Source organism: Polistes canadensis, unplaced genomic scaffold (genome assembly GCF_001313835.1).
Source record: "Polistes canadensis isolate GaletaPanama2010 unplaced genomic scaffold, ASM131383v1 scaffold_248, whole genome shotgun sequence".
Taxonomy (NCBI): Eukaryota; Metazoa; Arthropoda; class Insecta; order Hymenoptera; family Vespidae; genus Polistes; species Polistes canadensis.
Genome location: NW_014569795.1, coordinates 53084 through 74547, shown reverse-complemented (window position 1 = coordinate 74547; position 21464 = coordinate 53084). Strand labels below are relative to the sequence as shown.

At 33.7% G+C, this 21464-nt stretch overlaps 1 protein-coding gene across 1 annotated transcript; it reads left to right on the top strand.

Annotated features, from left to right (window-relative positions):
- Nucleotides 1-2807: 2807 nt before the first annotated feature.
- On the top strand, nucleotides 2808-21113 carry LOC106790579 (eye-specific diacylglycerol kinase). Its single transcript, XM_014755588.1, has 11 exons — nucleotides 2808-6734; nucleotides 13373-13514; nucleotides 15286-15977; nucleotides 16877-17271; nucleotides 17729-18111; nucleotides 18323-18638; nucleotides 18756-18939; nucleotides 19246-19749; nucleotides 19837-20109; nucleotides 20376-20539; nucleotides 20967-21113. Exons 1-11 carry the CDS (start codon nucleotides 5371-5373, stop codon nucleotides 20999-21001), a joined length of 4452 nt encoding a protein of 1483 aa, XP_014611074.1. The 5' UTR covers nucleotides 2808-5370; the 3' UTR covers nucleotides 21002-21113.
- Nucleotides 21114-21464: the final 351 nt, after the last annotated feature.

Sequence of the window (21464 nt, the reverse complement as noted above, 5' to 3'; positions counted from 1 at the left end):
AGAATTTGTCTGCGTGTATGTGTATGAGAGAGAGAGAGATAGAAAGAGGAAAAAAAAAAAAAAGATAAGATTTTAAGTGGCGTATAAAAATAAGCTTCCCTCTTTCTATTTTATCTTCACGTTCAATCTATTTATCTATCTATCTCTATCTCTATCTCTATCTCTCTCTTACATTATTTTTTGATCTCTCTTCCATTCATCGCGAATTTCAAAGGACGATTTTCATCGCACGTCGTTCACCTAATAACACGAATTATTATTATTATTATTATTAATAATTCATTTTCGCGATATTTTTACAAAAAAAAAAAAAAAAAAATTATAAAAAATATTACCAATACGGATTAAAAAAACAATATACGAAAAATAATAATAAATATAAACGCGAAAGATTATCGTTGAAATGTATTAATTAATTTTTACGATAACTCTTTTATATATTTTAAAGACACACAAAATATATATATATATATGTAAAAGAATGAAAAATAATTAAAAATTATAAAAGTGGTCGGAAAAACAATTAAAAAATAAACGCTGCAGAAATGGAGAAAAAGAGAGAGAGAGAGAGAGAGAGAGATAAAAGTTAGAGAGAGTGATGCATACAGTAATAAGTTTCTTCGTATTTTTCTTGTTTCTTTTTTTTTGTTTTTTGTTTAATTTTATTTTCGCGTTTTATCTCTTTCTCTCTCTCTCTCTCTCTCTCTCTCTCTCTCTCTCTCTCTCTCTCTCTCACTTTCTTTTATTATTTAATCAAGAATGCACAATGAATTTGGAAGATTTGCTATACGCGTTGCATCTCTCTCACATTCGGTTAATTTAATTTAATTTTATACGATATTTTTACAAAGTTAAGAGAATAAATAAAATATATATATATATATATATATATATAGAGAGAGAGAGAGAGAGAGAGAGAAAGAAATGAAATTTTAAGTAAAGTATAGGAAATTACTATCCTTTTTCTATTTTATTTTATATTTTCGAAGGATATCACAGTGGCGGCCCCCATTCTCTCACATTTTCTATGATTTTCCTATATTTTTCTATACTTTGGAGGATCATTCGCAAGAAACGATATCATCCACTATGCACCCGTGTCGGAGATTAAAAAAGGGAACTTTAAACCCACTTGAAAGGTTTTCTCTCTCTCTCTCTTTCTCTTTCTGCAGTTGCAGCTGCATTTCCTTTTCCAACCAGTTCCTCTATCGTTCTCAATAAGAAACGTGGAACGTCGATTTTCCCACTTACTCTTTATACCCCTTGTCTTCACCACCCCATCCCACCCCCTTCTTTGTCTTTTCGTCGATTCATTCCTCTTTTAAATCCACCATCCCCATTTTTCCATACTTCTTCTTTTTTTTTTTCTTTTTCTTCGCAAATATTTCTAACTCATCTGATATACCTAAAAAAAAAAAAAAAAAAATACAAAGAGAGAGATTAAAGAAAAGCAAAAAATAAACACGCACGCACGCACATATACGAATATATAAGAAAAGAAGAAGAAGAAGAAGAAAATAAGAGAAACTAGGGGGTAAAGAATATATCTTAAGAAAAGATAAGATGAATGAGAGAGGTATCTTTTATCTCGGACGATTCTCTACATCCCTTAAGCGGAGATACGACAGGTAGATAAAAAAAAAACTAACAACAAGAAATAGAAGAAAAGAGAAAAAGAAAGAAATGGATGGATAAGGAAGAAAGAGAGGGTGGTTGCTTCGTATAATAAAATCGGTGGAAGAAGAAGAAGAATAAGAAAGAAAGAAAGAAAGAAAGAAAAAATTCGCACGTGTTTGCCCTTGCCTAACACGACAATGTAATACACACATACATACTTGTACACGTATAAGCAAGAGAGAAAAAAAAAACCCCCCGAAGTACACATGAGGTCTCTCCCCTTCAACCCAACCTCTCCCAAACCAACCCTCGAACTCCCAAAACCCTCAGCATCCAAACTCTCAATCCCTCCTGAACTCTTAACACACACCGATACGTGATTACAGGTGTAGAGAAACGATATTAGTATTAGTAGTATAGTCCGACTACACGCAGAGAGAGAGAGAGACAACTACTAAGTGCATATAAGTATTAGTATATTAAATACACACCAATATAAATTACACACACACACACATATATATATACATTTATAGTACATATAGAAATCACGTATATAAACACATAGGATAGATATATACCTATGTGTTAGAATAATATAATATATTTGTATTAGTCTATCAAATGTGTATCTACACTAACAAAGTAACAAATATAATATATATATAGAACAAGAATACTATATACCACCCCCCATAGAGAGAACACCCATACGAAAACTCGGTAAAATAGTTCGCAAGTATTAGTATATATTGAATACATACATACAACGTTAATATGAAAGAGTGCACACGTACAAGTGTACATAGAGCCATGCACGTATGTCGTACACAAAGAGGATAAAGGTAAAAGCGAGCGAATAAGAGACAGAGACAGAGAGAGTGGTAGAGGGGTGGTGGTGGTGGTGGTGGTAGTGGGGGTGGGTAGATGGAATGATAAAAGGGCGCATGTCTGACCGAGGAATAGAAGTAGTGGGAGTGAGAGGTACACTGTCGTTATTTCTCTTTCTCTCTCCCTCCAACTATTTTCCTCACCCAATCCTCATTCACCTCACTTGCTCCCTCTCTTTCTCTCCTATATATATATCTCTCTCTGTCTCACTTTAGTCACCCCTAACAGAGTATAGAGAGAGAGAGAGAGAGAGAGAGAGAGAGTAAGTTCCAAAGCAACCGGCATTGCTGAGCCCTGGTCACTAGTCCGAGCACAGAGTTCTAACCTGTCACGGCACGTTCCTATTTTCTTCTATCTATTTCACCTTTTAACTAATACTAATATTCAACACACTATACACACATGGATAGATAGATAGATAGATAGATAGATTTGAGACAGACACACCTAAATAAGTTCAGGGATCTATTCCTTCTTTCTACTTTTCTTTTTCTTTTTTATTTCTTTCTTTCTTTTTATCTACCAAACACCTTCCCTTTTTCTCATCCCCCTCCCCACTACCAAATCCCTATCCTATCTATCTGTCTATCTCACTTCTATTTGTCTATCCTTTACTGGCAGCCAATCGTTTCTTTTTCGCACGCGCGTGTTAGGCCGGTTTAGGAGGGTGCTTTGATTAAAACAGCTACCAGCAGCACTAAACTGCTGCTGTTGTTGCTGTTGGTGCTGATTCTGGTTCTGGTTCTGGTGCTGGTGCTATTAACGATTAGATCAAGCCGGTCTGTCTATCTGTCTATCGGTCGTCCACTCATTCTCTCATACTCTCATTCCCCATCTACGTGATTACCGATACACACACTTAACTGAAACGTACCTAACCGGTATGGTATCTGACAAATGTGATTAGTTGGTTAACCAGTTGGTTGGTTTGGCCAGTGTATAGAAGAATTTTTCATGTTGGATCTATGAAAGTAATACGTTTGTTTTGGTTTGGTTTTTTGTTGGATTCAATTTTTATTTTCCACTGAACATGTTATATATTCGCGTTTGATTCTTTGCAACGAGGGGACATTAATTGTGGTGAATAATACTTTGAAGGTTCTTTTTTTTGTTTTAAAATCGATCAATGTGATCGTTGTTTTTTTTCTGTAATCGTCATTCGTTTTTTGTCAGGAGAAAAAATATGATTGGGTTTTTTTCGTTGATTTGATACGAGTGTTGATTTCGCGTCGCGAATTGAAAATCTATTATTTATTATTATTTGTAAAAGAAAAAAGGGGGTAAATTTGTTGTCGATTGAAACGAGGTATACAAAATATGGATAAACAATATGAAAATACAATTCAGAAAATAATTTTGTTCGAGTGTTAAGTTATATATTTGAAAATATGTTTCGAAAGAGAAAAATTGTCACGTGTTCTAAAAACGAACGCTGATGATAACAAGCTAAACCGCTACGTTCTTTCTGATAATCTTACACGTATGCACACACACATACACACATATACACACATGCACACGTAGAAATATTTTCCTAGCCTTGTGATCAACGTGTTGATAGTGGTTATCTCAATGCGGTGTTAAAGAACCACGAGTTTAATGTTTGCTTTATTCTCGTCGTTGATCGTTAACGCTCAATGACCGTTTTCACTTTATATTTATAATAGTATTAAATTTCTAAAATACGTGTTGATCAAATAAAAATAGAACCTGTTAATGAAGAAGAAGAAGAAGAAGAGGAACGGGAGAAAGAGGAAGAGGAAAAAGAATTTTCGAATTAATTTGACGAAACGTCGGTGTGTACACAGGAGAGAGGTATTACTTTTTAATTAACAATAAAGTACGAGTGAAACGAAACTAAAAAAAAAAAAAAAAAAAAAAAAAAAAAAAATACCCTCCTGCTGGACAATCGCGACGAACAAACACAGTGTATCAAAGACAAAGTTAAGTGAGATCTATATATATAAAAAAAAAATAAAAAAAAAAATAAACTCTAACACGTTCGATCGAATTAAACGAATACGAGTGAAATAAGATACCAACGCTGGTGGGACGTATCTCAATTGACTAGAATTGAACGATTTAATTTGTCCGATGTATTTGATTTAAAGAAAAGAAAGAAAGAAAGAAAGAAAAAAAACAAGAAGAAGAAATTTCAAAAGTGATTAATCGGTATGAAAAATCGTCGAAGAAGATTAAAAAAGCAGAGAGATTTATCGGTGAGATGTTTGCTGGACGACGATTAGGGTTGAAATCGTAACGATCAGCTGGTGTGTACTTCGTAGTGGTGGTTGGAGGAGTGTTGGAAAGTGAGGAAAGAAGAGGAGGAAAAGGAAAAGGAAGAGGAAGAGGAGAAGGAGAAGGAGGAGAAGGAGGTGGAGGTGGTGGTGGAGGAGGAGGAGGAGGAAGCTGAGGGTAGGTAGGTATCAGGGAAGAGACTTAGGATGGGCTGCAGATCGGCAGCTAAGTTCACGGTGGAGGAAGGGTGCGATCGAGGGCAGCTCGAGACGACGACCTCGTCGTCGGTGAGGTGCACCGAGGTCATTGACCTCTTCAACACTGAGCAGGCTAAACGCCTGCTGCTTAGGCAGCTTGGCGAAAAGCGTGTCAGTGAAGAAGAAGAAGAAGGGCAGGAGGAGGTGGAAGGGAAAAGGATAAGGACGAGACCAAACCAAGAACAACACCCTCATCCCCACCACCAAAACTACCACCGCCACCATAAGGAAGACCACCGAGAAAAAGAAGAAGAAGAAGAAGAAGGAAAAAGTTATTGGTCGGATTCGATCAAATTGTTACCATACGAATTAAGAACTAAACTGGAGGAGGAATTATCCTCATTGGGGAGATAGCTGCCAAGTGATAATGCAGAGATTTCGTTCGACCTTCAAAAGGTCGCGCACACCTACGGGCGCAGAAATGAAATCGCAATCGAGCCTGGAAGTGCCGAAACAGGTGAGATCGGCTTCCTTCGACGAGATCCAATTGGAAGCTCAACGTCAAGAGGATTCTTCTTGTTCGACAAATGTCGGGGGCGGGGGTGGTGGTGCCTGTTCCCCGGCATACGGGGAAGCATCGAGATCACCGAGAAATACTTCGTCCTCTTCTTCGTCCTGTTCACCAGCGCGATCGCAGGATTCATCGGGAAGGGGAAGAAGATTTTCTACGTTGAGAGTACCCCCATTGCAAACCGGTCAACGTTCCAAGAGCTTCGACGTTTACGAAAGGAACGTTGGTTTGCCACCGTCCCAAAGGTCATTGGGTGCAATTCGAAGGGTGAACACTCCCCCGACTATACAGGTTTCCGGTTGTTATCATTGTGCTTGCGTCGAGGAATACAAAAGTCTCTTTCTTAGCAGAGATGACGATGAAACTACTACTACTACTGCTACGACAACAGCTTCCTCGTCTAGGGACGACGATTACGATTATTCTGACAACGATGACAACGACGACGAGGATGAGGATGAGGATGACGAAGACGATGACATCGAGGATGACGTCGAGGATGTTCCCGACGAGGAACAAGACGAACAATATCTTCCAACCGACGATGAACTTGATTTCAAATTGGAATCGAAACGTGACGGTAGTCCCGAGATCAGAGTTACTTTTACCGCATGTTGTACCACAGATAAATCTGATTCAATATTACCGTCATCATCTCCGTCATCGTCTACCATAATTACAAACGAGTTAATCCTTAATCCTTCTGCGAGTAATACCATTGCTAGTAGCAGCATAAACACCAGTAGCAGTAGCAGCATATCCGAATTGAAGCCTGAACTTTGTCCCGATTTACCTCGCAGAAGGTCAATCGCATTTCCAAAATTGTCACGGCAAGAGGCATTGACTTCTTGTCCCCCCGATTTACCCTCGTCCCCGTCAGGTTCTCGCGAGGACGACGATGAAATCGAAAAAGAATCGGATCAGAATAATATCGAGGATCATAGGAAGAAATCATTGATTGTCGTTGATAATAATGGTGCCAAAGATAAACTCGTAGTAAGAGAAATATTTCTAACCGTGCCTGAACTTAAAAGGGATCGTGCCGCATCCGTAGATTCATGTTTTAACAATAATAAAAATAACAACAGCGAGGATTGTCATTCGCTTGATGTACCCCAACAAAACATCAGATCGAAGAGCGTTGACATCGTTCTACCAACTGAAGTACAAACTCGGTACACTGCTTTGCTACCTGGAAACGAGCCTAGACCTACAAGAGGGTGGGTACGTCTGCCGAATGGGACAAGTCTCTTCATTCTATCTCGATGTTGTTGATTTTTCTTTCCTATCCTTTCTTCTTCTTTTCTTTTCTTTTTTTTTATTTTTTTACTTCTACTTTTCTCTCTCCCTTTAACTTGATATATTCTTTCGTGGGAGGTTTGTTCTCTCTCTCTGTGCGTATCTTTGTCGTATAGTGTTTTTCCTTGTTGTTTTTTCTTTTTATATATATATAGGTGTTGTTGTTGATGACGATGGTATTGTTGTTTGCTATTCTAACTCTTTCATCATCTATCCTGAAAGTTTTTTATTCTTTTATTTTTTGTCTTTTGTTTTGTTTAATTAATTAATTAATTACTGGTATACTCTACAAGAATAACGTTGGAATTTGTGTTCTATGGGTTATATTTAATAATATTAATATGTTCGAATTCGTATAAAACATTAGATTGTTTTTCTATGAATATTTTCTTATATATAAAATATACAAACAAACAAGAAAATATTTTATATATAAAATGTCCTAATATTAATTATGCATATACAAATTCCAACATTATTTTCAATTACCAATTCAAATAATTATATATATATATATATTGGTTTGAATCGAAACGTCAACGAGAAATTAAATAATAAAACAAAACAACGAAATTTGTATGATCTAACATAATTAATCATTTAGAAAAATTCTAGATGCATTCTAACGTGCATGGTGCATTGGGATTTCATTAAAATACACAAGTTTGAGTATTATTACACGTTCAAAATTATGGAATGAAAATGATTAATGTCATGTGAGCAGGATTTTTTTCTTTTCTTTTTTTTTGTTTTAATTTTTTTTTCTTTTCCATTCCATTCATTGATTTGACTTTTCAAAGTAATGAGACATACCACGAGGCTCTTATCAACCCCTTGGTGTCTTCTCTTTTTTTTTCTTTTCTCTCTCTCTCTCTCTCACCCTCACTCATTGTCTCTCTCTCTCTTTTTATTTCTTTTTTTTTTAATCTTTTTTTCTTTCTCAACGCACTCCACGTCGCATTACTTGTCGAGCCCTTTTCTCTGTTTTTTATTCTTTTATTTTTTTGAGAAAATGGAAAGAGAGGGAGAGAAAGGGTGGAATGGGGGTTAGTACGTGCGTGAGAGAGAAAGAGAGAGAGTAGAAAAAAATCTGTTACATATTTTACTACACGGCAAAAAAAAAGGGATATGGTAGGAGCCATAAGAAACGAACGGAGTGACAGGAGAAACTTTATGGTCACCCATACGATTGGTTCTAAACGTATTGCTTCATCTATATTTTCTACCCCTTGTTTTTTCCTTCTTTTTGTTTTATTAGATCCAATGAAAATCTACGATATATTTCGCGTATTATTTTTTTTTCTTAAAAACATTCCTTTGTCTTATCTTTTTTTATTTTATTATATTTTATTATATTTGTATATATTTTTCTTTATTAAATTTATATGATCGTAAAAAGGTAGAGATAGGTAACTCATGGTTTGGCTATAAAATTCCATATACGTTTCTTGACATGCAGAAAGTTTGTGGAAAATTCTACTACTTTCTTGTTTTTTTTTCCTTTTTTTTTTTTCTTTTTTTTTCACTTTTTTACCTTTCCGATCAAGTTTTTGATTATTTTATCCAATTCGAATATTTTCATATTCTAGAGAAAGAGAGAGATAGAAAAAAAGAGAGAAAGATCACGTTCGCGTGTTATTTCTTTTGCAATTTTTTGTTTCCTTCTTCTTCTTCTTCTTGTTTTTTTGTTCTCTATAACGATGATCGTAATACAAACTTACGGGTTTAGTTGTAAAATTCGTAATATGATTCTGACGTGCACAAATTTTGATCGGAAAAATTTTTACATATTCCATTCGATTAAATTCTTTTTTTTTTTTTTTTTTTTTTTTGTTCGATTATTTTATCCAACATGGAATAATTCGAAATTTTATTTTCATCTCGGCATAGATGATCATCATCATGTTCCTTCGCGTATTACTTCTTTCGAAATTTTTTCTCTCTCTTTCCTATTCCAACAAACTTTTTATGGGTTAGTTGTAAAAAAAAAAAAAAAAATTCTTATTTCGATTCTGACCGTGCATAAATTTCATTAAAAAAAAAGTCCTCTCATTCCCGCCCCCCCCGTTTCGAATGAATTTTTCTCTTTTGATTATTTTCATTTAACAACGAGGAACATTCGAATTTTTAGTTCATCATCTCACATAGATCACGTTAATTTCCATTTGAATGATTGTAAAAGTAAATTACGGGATTAATACGTAAAACAAATTACAAAAACGCGTTAAAATTTATCGAGTTAACTGTCTACTACTATCGTGTAATAAAGTTTTGTTTAAATATTTCATATTCCAATCGGAATATTTAATAATTCAATGTGAAACGCGTTTTAATATTCTTTCTTTAAATTGCATATACAACAAACAACATATTATATTTTTACGATTTGAATAATAACAACTTATGGTTTGTCAATGAAATTTGGTATCGTTGAAAAAAGATACAAGAAAAAGTATAATATAATATATATATTATTGAACAACAAAATATTTGTCTATAGAATATAAATGTATACTTTATTTTTCTTTGGTTTTTTTTTTTTTTTTTTTAATAATATGTAAAGGGTTGAATGTAAAGAGAGAGAGAGAGAGAGAAAGAAAAAAATAGTTAACAGTTGGATCGTCCAATCGAAAATGCATATCGTTAATCTTTTTTTTTTCTCGCTTGTTCATCGGCATTCAATTAACGAGCTTTATCGATCCGATTCACTATCCCCTAACACCTCCTAACACCCCCTTACACTTCACCTATTCTTTTCTGTTCGGGACACCTCGTTGATTCCCATAAAAAAAGTAATTATTTCTACGGGCGTACTTTAAATCATATAAATAATAATAATAATAATAATAATATGTTTTTTAGTGTGTTCGGGGAAAATAAAAATGATAAACATAAAATTATTATATAAAATGAATCAAGAATATACATTTAAATATTTAAATTGCATTTGTGCAATTGTCGTAAAAATTAATTGCAATTTGTTCGAAAAAAGTAATCAATTTTTTATACGAAAAGAAACAAAAATACAAAATATATTTAACATTTATCGTTCTTACCTATTGTTCTATAGTTTGTTTGTGTTCTAGTAATAAAACAATTTATATTTCCACCGATACTAAACCTCATCGTAAATCTAAAACTTCGGATTCGTAACAATTGTTTTATTCAATTCTTATGCAAAAATGGTACTTGTGTCAGCAATATTATGAGAAAAGTTTAAACAAAATTTACAAGAACAAAAAAAATAAAAAGAATTACATCTCGTAATGGGAATGAATTTTTCATCGTATGAAAAAGAAAAAAAAATCATATGCAATGGGAAAGATAAACTATAGCATTCGACTTTTAGATATGGAATCTTTTGAAAAGGAAACTTCAAATCTTTCCCATTTCGAAAAGATTCGATTAAATTTGTTAAAGATAGGCCACCACCCCCCATTCACCACCCCCCTATAACTTTTTATACTTTCTTTCATTTTTATATTTTTCTTCACCGTTCGTATCTTTATTTTATTTATTTATCTTCCTTCCTTATCTCTCCGTTCTTTTTTTATATTTTTATTCGGCAAATAAAAACAAGCGTTACATTTCTAGCTTTCTTTTTCTTTTTTGTTATTTCTTCTTTTCCTAAATACTTTCCTTTTATATTTTTCTTCCTTTACACGTCACCAATTTTTATCTATTTATCCCCATTAATCTATTTATCTATCTATCTATCTATCATTCCTTATTTTTCTTTCGATACGTTCTTCAAACTGGTACACGTGCGCTCGATTATCGGAAAAATGTTTAACCGTATCGAAAAAGTGTCGAGAGACCGGATACGACGATATACATCTCTGACTTCACTCAAAACGTTGCACTTTTCTCTTGCATTTTTCTAACGATTTACCGAACCCAAAATTTTTCAAGAAAATTCTCTCTTTTCTTTTTTCCAAATCGATGAACAAAAATAAAAACTTACGAAAAGAAATACCAGAAACGTAAATTCCAAACTTTTATCTTTCCTTTAGCTTACCATCACTTTTTTCTATTGAAAAATTAAATCATTATAAATATATACAATTATTTAAATATTATTAAATAAATCCAAACAATTTTGTTGTCCGTTCTCTTTCTCTTTCTGTAACAACAACACATGATAGTAAGAAAAAATGAACAAAAAAAACAATAAATTACAAATTAAAATGAATAATCATAAGGATAATTAACAAAATACTGGAAATAATAAAAAATGAAGGAAAGGGGGAGGAAATTCTTAGGAAAGCAATCAAGAGAATGAAATTCATTGGGTCGACGTAGGGAGCATGAGAGTAGGTGGTGTTTGGGGGATGGGGTTACAGGGACCACGCAACACATTCCTTCGTATACACCATCCCCTTCCTCGTCCCCGTGCCCCTGGCCCTTCCTGGTAGTATAACTCGTGAATTTTTCAGAGGCTCGCTTGGCATTCATTATTAAACATCCAATTCTACGCACAGGGGGTTGGAAAGGGTATGGGACGCGGGGGTGGGTCTGTGTGGTAGGAAAGGAAGGACTCTTCTCTTTACCAACCCATTCCGAATTTCATTTGAAACTTTTACGAAACACGAAAAGCTTCAGGTACAACACACAACTCTATCACCTTTGCCCAACCAACCTCCCCCCAACCCCTTTTTCTCCCCCCTCTATACCCGGATCTCTTCCACCCTATTCTAACTCTCTCACAATTCCTCTACCCAACTAAATCCCTATTCCCTTAGCCTATTTTTCTCTCTGTTTTACTACAGAGCAACATAGTCTTTCAAAAACTCTTTACGTAAAGTGGAAGAAAAAGTAGGAAAAATTCAATGCTCGTTGATGTTACCACAGCTTGTTAACTCTCTTTCTCTTTTTCTTTTTCTTTTTCTTTTTCTTTTAGTAAGAAAGTGTGTGTGTATGTGTGTGTGTGTGTGTTCTCGAAGAGAAGATTTTTATACATTTTTAAAAGGAACGTTGTGAAAGTTTTGGAAACAGAGTAAAACGTTTTAAAAGTATTTGAAAGAATAATACTGGTGCGATTTGTTCAACTAAAAGTCTTCTAAATAAACAGAGAAAAAGAGAGAGAGAGAGAGAAAGAGAGAGGAGAAATGAATTTAAACAATTATTAACAATAATTGAAATATTATCACGTGTACAAGGTGTAACGAAAAAAACGATATAGAAAAATATAAAGAAAAAAAGAGATGAGTAAATGATTTCCAATAATTATTGTTAAAGATAATAATTTATTCGTTTATAAAAAAAGAAAAAAGAGAAAAACTATTTAACAATATATTCGTCTAATAATAATTACCAAACACAACACGAGATAATTATTCTTATTAAAAAAAAATCATTGTAACGAATGACCAAGATAAAATTGATCATCTATTTCCTTCTAAGGAAAGATATATATATATATATATATAAATAATGTTTGATGATTAAAATTACATATTAGTCTCTCTCTCTCTCTCTCTTTCTCTCTCTTATGGCGTTACCACGACAACCAAGCTCGGAAATTTCAAGCATCCGTAAATTCTTTATGTTACCGTACTACGGGGAGATCCTGCAATCCGATATTGGATCCTTTCAACGAGTCAACTTACCCCCCAGGACTCAAGAAAATAAAAGAAAAGAAAAGGAAAAAAGAGAGAGAGAGAGAGAGAGAGGAAAAAAACCAAAAGAGGAATAATAGAAATAATAGTAATAATAATAATAATAATAATAATGATAAGAAAAAAGTAGAAAAGAAAGTGATGTAATTTATCTCGAGTATTTTCTTTCCTTGTTGCTTCTTGTAATTTTCCTTTTTTTACTTGTATGTGTGTGCGTGTGCGTGTGTTCCTATATCTCTTTGATGTTGAAACAATTAAAACATATAAAAATGATATTTATATAATCAAATATATAACTGTGAATGGAAAATATGATTCTGATTAAAATTTACTATAGGAATTGGGATAATATATATTATGGCTTTTGTGAAATGTTTTTTTTGCACGATTAATCGGCCAAACAATTTTCTTTTCTTTTCTTTTCTTCATCTCTATCTTTATCTCTCTTTCTCTTTATTTTTTTTTTAATACGAAAGCTAATTGCATACTTCTCGTTGTCTCGTCGTTGCTTTTAAACTGGCTTCTACGATAAAAATTATAAACGTTTGCAATATCTTTTTAATATCCTTCGTGAAAATGTTATGGAGGATTATATTAACAATCGATTACGTTAATATGCCAATTACAATGTTCCTAAGATTATTTTGTGTCCGCGAAACATTTAATTTTTATTAMAAAAAAAAAAAAAAGAAAGAATAAAAATTTTGTTTTTTTTTCTCGTGCAATTGTGCAATTAATAATTTGCACCGAATTATTTTCACTCGCGCGATTGAATTATAATTAATAAATCAATGTGATGATGATGATGATGATGATAATAATAAATAAATAAATATTTGTGTTTGACTGTGAAAAATATACGATAAAAGGAAGTAGAGAATTGAAGTAAGGGTTAAGAGGAATATGACACACTCAGGAACAAAGTGTATTGTGGTTTTCAGAGGAAGAGAAGAGGGTGCCTCGAGTGGTGGTCAACGTGAGCTACGATCAACCCCTGATTGGGGTGGTAGTGCATTCAATGGTGAACATTTTTGGGTACCTACTGCTGCCTCTGGTGACTTTTGTTACGTCAACGATTGCTCGGTAAGCATATTTTTTTTCATCATTCACACATTTTATTTTATAAATAATATATTTCAATATTATATAGAGAAACCATATATATATATATATTTTATTTTTGTGTTCAAATAATAATATTATTCGTGATCACACAATATTAGATTTTTTATATAATATCTATTATAATTACCTAAGTAATTTCTTCATATTCTTTTATTATCTTCGTTTTCCTTTCACAAGTTTATATAAATATATAGAAAGGTTATATGGGGAAAGACTTTAGCTATTAAAAACTCGTTTGCACGTTCGATGTTCTAACGTTAATGAATCAGCTAGGAAAACATAATTGAAGTCGTACGCTTCTCTTTACCCGATCGTCGTTTGTGTTCATCGAGTAATGTCATCACGTAACTTGCTGCCACGTTTCAATAAACTATCTAGAGAATAGATGACAAAGAGAGAGAGATAGATAGGTAGATAGACAGAAAAAAAAGGAAAAAGGGGAAAAAAGAAATTTATATTCTTCGTTGTAAAATATTGGAGAAAAAAAATCCTTTGAAAATCTTTTCCATTTATTCGATGATTTTAAGATGAACAAATGATTGACTAAAAAATCAAATTAAAAAGAAAAGGTGAAAAAAAAAACAAACAAACTTTCACATTTCATCATGGAATAATATAGCGAATGATTTTAATCAAAAAAATTCTATCGATAGACAATTTCTTTAAGGGTAGGGAGGAAGAAGGGGGAGTGATGGACAAATTCCAAGATATTATAATTCAGGAAGAATTTATGTACTTCAAATATATAGGGTGTAACGTCGTAAAAATTAGACGACGATGACGATATAGGCGTTTCTTCTCTTGAGATAACCTTGACCCTTTAGTTGAAGAAGAAGAAGAAGAAAAAAAGAAAAAGAAAAAAAATATAAAACCGCTCGTTGTCCACTCGACCGCATTTCCAACTAAAATTGTCACAATTTTCAAGTAGCATCCTTTCCTCTTTGAAGTGTCCAATGTATATATTATAAATATATATATATATATATTATATAAAGTAAATACGTATGTATGAATATTTGAAATATCTTTCCAAGAATTTTGTCAGCACCATTCTCGTCTCATCAGAATGCAACCACTTTTATTTATTATAAAAAGAAATAAAAAAAAAAAGAAAAAAGGAATAGAAAATCGAGACGAAGATGACGAGAGATCACATTTAAGATAATTTATCTTCGAATTGTTTTTAATTATTCTATGTTAGAGTGATCAACAAAGGGGATTGATGGAGAATGAGGGGGAAGGGGGAGGGAGCATTTCATCCATGTATAATGAAACGACTAGTAGTAATAGGTCATTTCGAGAGACTAATCAGGCTCGACTAATTACACGAGTCTCCTTTAAAATCGATATCAAGAATACGATCGAAACTTCAGCCTATTTCATCCCCCTTAACAACACCCTTCTTTCCACTCCTATTTTCTTTAACAGGTTGTAAAAAAAAAAAACAAACTTTCATTAAGGATTATCTCTCGTTAAAAGTATTATTATATTCGATTATATATATATTTAAAAAAAATTGTAGAAAAAGTAACTAGGAAATAATATATCGATTATAAAGTTTTCTCATTTTAAAAACAATTTTACTTTGTGACAATTTAAATGTTTCTATTTACATTTGGATTTGATTTACTCGTAAAAGTATCGTTAATAACGTTGTAATTATGATAAATTCTGAACTTAAGAAAAAGAAAAAGAAAAAACAAACAAAAAGTGGAATGAACTGTTGCAGAAACATGGACAACGGATGAAGTGTTCGGCCTGTCGGGTAGTCGTCCACGCGGTATGCGCACCGAGTTTAAATTTTGGCTGCAAGACGAGTTTTCGCGACGTTGGGGTTAGACAATATCGCGAACAAACTACGACGAATCATCATTGGGTGCACAGACGTTCGCAAAAAGGCAAATGCGCCAATTGCAGTAAGAGCTTTCAATCTAAATTGAGTTTTACCTCTAAGGAAATAGTCGCGGTTAACTGTAGTTGGTGCAAAGCCGCTTATCACAACAAGGAAGCATGCTTCAACGTAGACAAGATCGGTGAGAATTGCGAATTGGGTTCGCATTCTTCAATCATTGTTCCGCCATCTTGGATCGTTAAATTACCAAGAAGGGGAAGTTTCAAAAGTAGTTTGAGAAAGTCACCGAAAAGAAGGAAAAGTGGTACAGGTCCGTCTACTTCATCGACGACTCGTAGAAAATCCAGAGACAAGGAAAAGGAAAAGGAACAACAACAGCAACAACAGAAGGAAGATCAAAGCAAATTTTGGGTAGTCAAACCAATTCCAACGGCAACCGTTAGGCCAGTTCTAGTTTTCATCAATCCAAAATCAGGAGGAAATCAGGGTGCCAAATTGTTGCAGAAATTTCAATGGTTATTAAATCCACGACAGGTTTTTGATCTGACTCAAGGTGGACCAAGAATGGGGTAAGAATATTTTATTTCTTAATACAATTACAATTCGTTTATTTATCATGCCTCGATTCGTGTATCTGATTTTTGCGAATATTAATTACACGTCAATTTAATTTTATCTATAACAATTACCCCACCCGTACGCGCTCGAGATCGATTATTATTATTATTATTATTATTATTATTATTATTATTATTATTTGCAAAATATAACGAAACAAAGTATAATATATTGCTTACGAATTGTAACGCGCAACTTTGTTTTATCGTTTCTCAATCATTTTTCTATCCCCTCCTTTATATTTATTCATATACATATTATTTTCTTTTCTTTTCAATTAAACATTCTACGATAAAAAAGAAAAAAAAAAAGGAAAAACGAACAACAAAATGAAAATTAATATCGTCCCTATATTTAACCCGAGAGCGGAGTTTAATTTAATAAACAAAAGTGGTTTGAATTTATTTAATATTTAACCAATTCTTCTCGTATAATTTCATTCATACGAATATTAATTAATGTGCCTGGAGGTTAGCAACACGTCGTACTTCGTCGTAGATAGGGAAACTGGTGTGTCGTCTGCCCCTTGACGATAGGCAACACGTGTTACATGTATGCATAACCCTGTGGTCTACTATCAAGGAGAAGGCAACTCAAAGATTTAATCGAATTATAAACAACTTTTGCTAAAACAATATTGCAACAATAACAAAAAATTATCCATAGTATATTTTTGATATTATTAGTATTGCAATGAAAAAAATTATTGAAGTTTCTAATTGAAATGTATTAACAATTCTTTGCAAGTGTTGTTCATTCTCGACAAAACCATTTGATTTGAAAGTAATTAGAACTTTATTATCCTCTTGCAAACGAATACTTTAGTTGAACTGAATTATCTGTTATTTAGATTGGAATTATTTAAGAGAGTACCAAATTTACGAGTATTAGCCTGCGGGGGTGACGGTACGGTCGGTTGGGTTCTCTCAGTATTGGATCAAATTGGTGCACCCTCGCCACCTGCAGTGGGTGTTCTTCCACTTGGTACAGGAAACGATTTGGCACGGGCACTTGGTTGGGGTGGTGGTTACACGGACGAACCAATCGGCAAAATATTAACCAGCATCGGGGAAAGTGAGACCACTTTATTGGACAGATGGCAATTGGTTGTAGAAAGGAATCCGGATATTCAGAACGACGATGAAAGTGGAAAGGCAAAAGAAAATCTTCCATTGAACGTTGTCAATAATTATTTTTCCCTTGGCGTTGACGCCCACATTGCGTTAGAATTTCACGAGGCACGAGGTAATTTTACAAATTTATATATTATTTATCGACACGATGAATAACGTGTATTGTACGCAGTATATATCTCAATTGAAATTCTATAAATATATTATATTCATTAACGCGGGACACACGTGTTAATTCGTTAATAATATCGTTAATTAATAATCATATTAGTCGAGTTACGAATAAAATGATTCTAGCGATAGTTGTCGGGTGTTTTTAATCCCGTCACATATGGGAATAATGTCTAAACGCGTTTCTAGATACATTTACCCTCAAGTTATAAACCGCAATAACCGCAAACGCGTACACTGTTGCATATATAGTAGTAGTGAACTTTAGTAACAAGGAATAACTTATTCTATATGTGTGTATACATATATATATGTGTGTTAACCGCAAACCCTCACCTCTTTTTATTTCTCTCTCTCTCTCTCTCTCTCTCTCTCACTCTGTTAATCTCTCTGAACAGAGGCACACCCAGAGAAATTCAATTCGAGATTGAGAAACAAAATGTTTTACGGACAAATGGGTGGTAAAGATTTGGTCAGAAGAAAATGGAAGGATTTGTCGGAATTTGTGAGCTTGGAATGCGACGGTCAAGATTTAACGTCGAAGTTGAAGGAACACCGTGTACACGCAATAGTATTTTTGAATATCGCATCTTATGGTGGTGGAACCCATCCATGGTGTGCCGGTAGTACAACGAAGGAACCTTCCACCGAAGATGGTTTGATCGAAATAGTTGGTCTAACGACTTATCAATTACCATTATTGCAAGCTGGTGGTCATGGTACTTGCATTGCACAATGCAGCAAAGCCAAGCTCGTTACTACGAGGACCATTCCGATGCAGGTAGAATTTTGTTTGTTTTCAAACAATCTCGATTACATTTTGAGAAACATCCCCATTTTGTTTATCAATTAATTATCTATCTACCGATTTTGGTAGAAAAATCTTGCGATTAAATTATCTAAGATAGGGATGATTAGGTATCAGATCGTTTAAAATTTATCATCAATCTTGACTTCGGTTTTTTTTTTCTTCTTCTTCTTCTTTTCTCAAGGTCGACGGAGAAGCTTGTAGATTATTACCATCGATCATAAATATGAGTCTGTTAAACAAAGCAACGATGCTTGCTAAAAGAAGAAACACTGGCCAATCGCAACCCGACGTGGCCAAATTGGAGAGACTCAATTTACCCGTGATGAGGATCAAAATGTCAGATTACGAAACATATTATCACGACAAGGATAGATTAAAAAAGGCAGCTAAGTTGTTGATACCCGAACCATTGGATTTGGATGCCACCACTGATTTGGTATCATTGAGAAATATTTTAGCGAAGAATTATAACATGGATACGTGTTGTTTCTTAGATTGTAAGTAATATTTATCGAATTGTTTGAAACATTTAAATTTGTTGAAAAAAACTACGTTTATTTCTTGTGTGTTACATCGTAATTCCATTGGATTGCATGATCGCGTGCACAACACAGCCTGCACAGCCGAAAGATTCTTTAGGATCGATCGTGCCCAAGAACAATTGCATTACGTTACCGACGTTGCAGCCGAAGTTGTTTACATTCTTGAAGAAAGTAGTCCTGGTCAAGGTGTGCCAACTGTAGATACCGAAATAACAAGAGCTTGTCAGGAACCCGAGACGGCTCATCCTTCGCCTAGGTAAATTCAAAATGTTCATCAATTTTATTTGGGATTTCGCGAATTTATTCATCAAATGTCATAAAATATCACAATTGCATTCCTGTGTTAAATGTTACGTTGATATAGACCTCCCCAAAAAAAAGAAAAGAAACAATGACAATTACAAATGCACGCCTGACAATAATTATACGCCATTATAAAAATTCTATTTTATATATATTGTATTATCTGTTTTTCTTGCTGTTGTTCTCGTCGATAATCTAACGACAATTCGATGGTAATGATGTCCTATCATTAGATTAATAGAAAGAACGTGTGATATAGCGAAGAACGTCCAAGAGAAAAGCCAGCCATGACAAAAGCAGGCCCCCCATCAACGAGTGATCAACCCTCGGCAAAACGAGAAGAAGAAACAAATCATCTGCCGAAAATTCAACGAGAATCAGAACTTCCCAATTCGATTAAAGTTCAACAAGATAATGAACAACCAACTGGTCAGCAACAACAACAACAACAACAAGTATCTTCGATCAATGCCGAAGCCAATTCTCAATCTGAAAGTGAACAACTGTCATCATCACCACCACCACCACCACCACCAGCAGCAACAGCAAGTGTTAACACTTGTAACTTGGGCAAAGAGGTGGACAACCAATCGCAGAAATCTGTTAATGTAGGAACACGTAAGAAGACCAAGGAAGAAATAAAAGAAAATGGCGACGAGAGGAAACAAACAACTTCTAAACATGATGGTAACTCGTCGAAATCAATTACAGAATCCAACGTAAATAGATCATCAGCTGATCAAACTTCCCATACATTTATCAGGTAAATATATTTTTCTTTTTTATCTACGCTGAATTATTTGACGAAACGTGTAAATATGAAATGTTGTCCGATTTTACTTTTTTCCAGTCCAAGGGATAGACTTTTCGGGTTGAGTTCCGAGGTTCATACTTTCAGTACCGGTCTACTTGAGAAGACCTCGGATGGGATTTTGAAGGCAGCTAAAATCGGTGATTTGTCTGCCCTAAAGGAACTACATAACAAAGGATATTCACTTTTATCAATCGACACTACTGGACAAACTGCTTTGCATTTGGCTTCGAGATATGGTCATAAGAATATCGTCAGATATCTTATTGCCAGTGCACCCCCAACGATTCTTGACATTGCTGACAACGACAAGTACGTCATTAATTCATTCATATATTTTTTGTTCCCATTCATTATTGAATATATATTTTTGAATTATCAACGATACGAACGAATTTATAATATATGGGGGAATCTCGTGCGAACAGATGTAGAATTTCTATTCCATAACGAAATGGGAATAAAGGGGGGTGGGATTAAACGAGAAATGATTTATTATTGATTAATATTTCGTGGATGTATTTTTTGTTTTTCTTTTTTCTTCTTCTTCTTTTTTTGTTCTTGTAATTTTTTTCCAGGGGTCAAACGGCTTTGCACAAAGCAGCGCAATACAAGAAACGTTCGATTTGTTGTATGCTAGTAGCAGGTGGTGCAAATTTAACGGTGAAGGATAGACACGGTCAAACACCTAGGCAATTAGCTTTGTTAGCTGAGGATCGTGAACTTGCAGCATACTTGCAAAGTAAGCGAGGGGATCACATTTAAATCCCATCTTATAATACTCTTTATATGCGGGATTATGTTACTACATTTGCTAAATCTGTCCTCATCTATGTGCTCTCTCTATATGTGTGTGTACGTACGTACGTACGTACGTTTCTGTTAATTTTAACAACCCCTTATCTAACTACCAAAAAGATTATTCTACGCTTAACTGTAATCTCTTACTAATTGTCTCCTAGTTCAGTTACGGATGCAATTCTAATCCTTTAGAAATTTTCGATTTAATTTTAAAACCGAAATGATTATTTTCTTACATTTTGTTACATTTTATCATATACATATAAAATTATTATTAAAATCTAAAATAATATCCCGCATATATAAAAGTATTAATCATCAAATCAAATTCACGATCTGATCCCAATAATTTGGGTTTGTTCAATTAGGTCAGGAACAGTTCCAGCTGGCTGTGGAGGAATAATAATCAATAATTCCAATGATTTATAAAATCCTGTGGATCCTACTTCAGGATTATTTGGGGACCGACTAATGTTAGTTTAATAATCTCGATCTATCACGTAAAGAAAAGAAAAGAAAAGAAATAAAATCATGAAAAATTGTTCATGATTATTATCTAACACGATGATACGTAAAATAGTGTCAGATTTTTTCCAAGAGAGATACTGAGTATTAATTAATTAATTAATTATATTAATGATAACACACACACACACACGTATTTTATCTACGAAAAATTCTCTAAGTTATTCTTCATTACTATTTAAATATGGGAAGAGAAAAAAAAAAAAAAAAGAAGAAAAAGAATATGAAAATTCTTTCTTACATATACATTTACATACTCTATGTACGTTATATATATTTATTTATTTATATATATATCGTACATTGTATTATATATATTTAAATGCATATATTATATATAT

Bases quoted from the DNA above. Each gene is read 5' to 3' on its own strand.
- LOC106790579 (XM_014755588.1), top strand. From the start codon at position 5,371: ATGCAGAGATTTCGTTCGACCTTCAAAAGGTCGCGCACACCTACGGGC. The intron at 6,735-13,372 runs GTGGGTACGTCT...TGTGGTTTTCAG, and splicing joins GAGCCTAGACCTACAAGAGG to AGGAAGAGAAGAGGGTGCCT. The intron at 15,978-16,876 runs GTAAGAATATTT...TCTGTTATTTAG, and splicing joins CAAGGTGGACCAAGAATGGG to ATTGGAATTATTTAAGAGAG.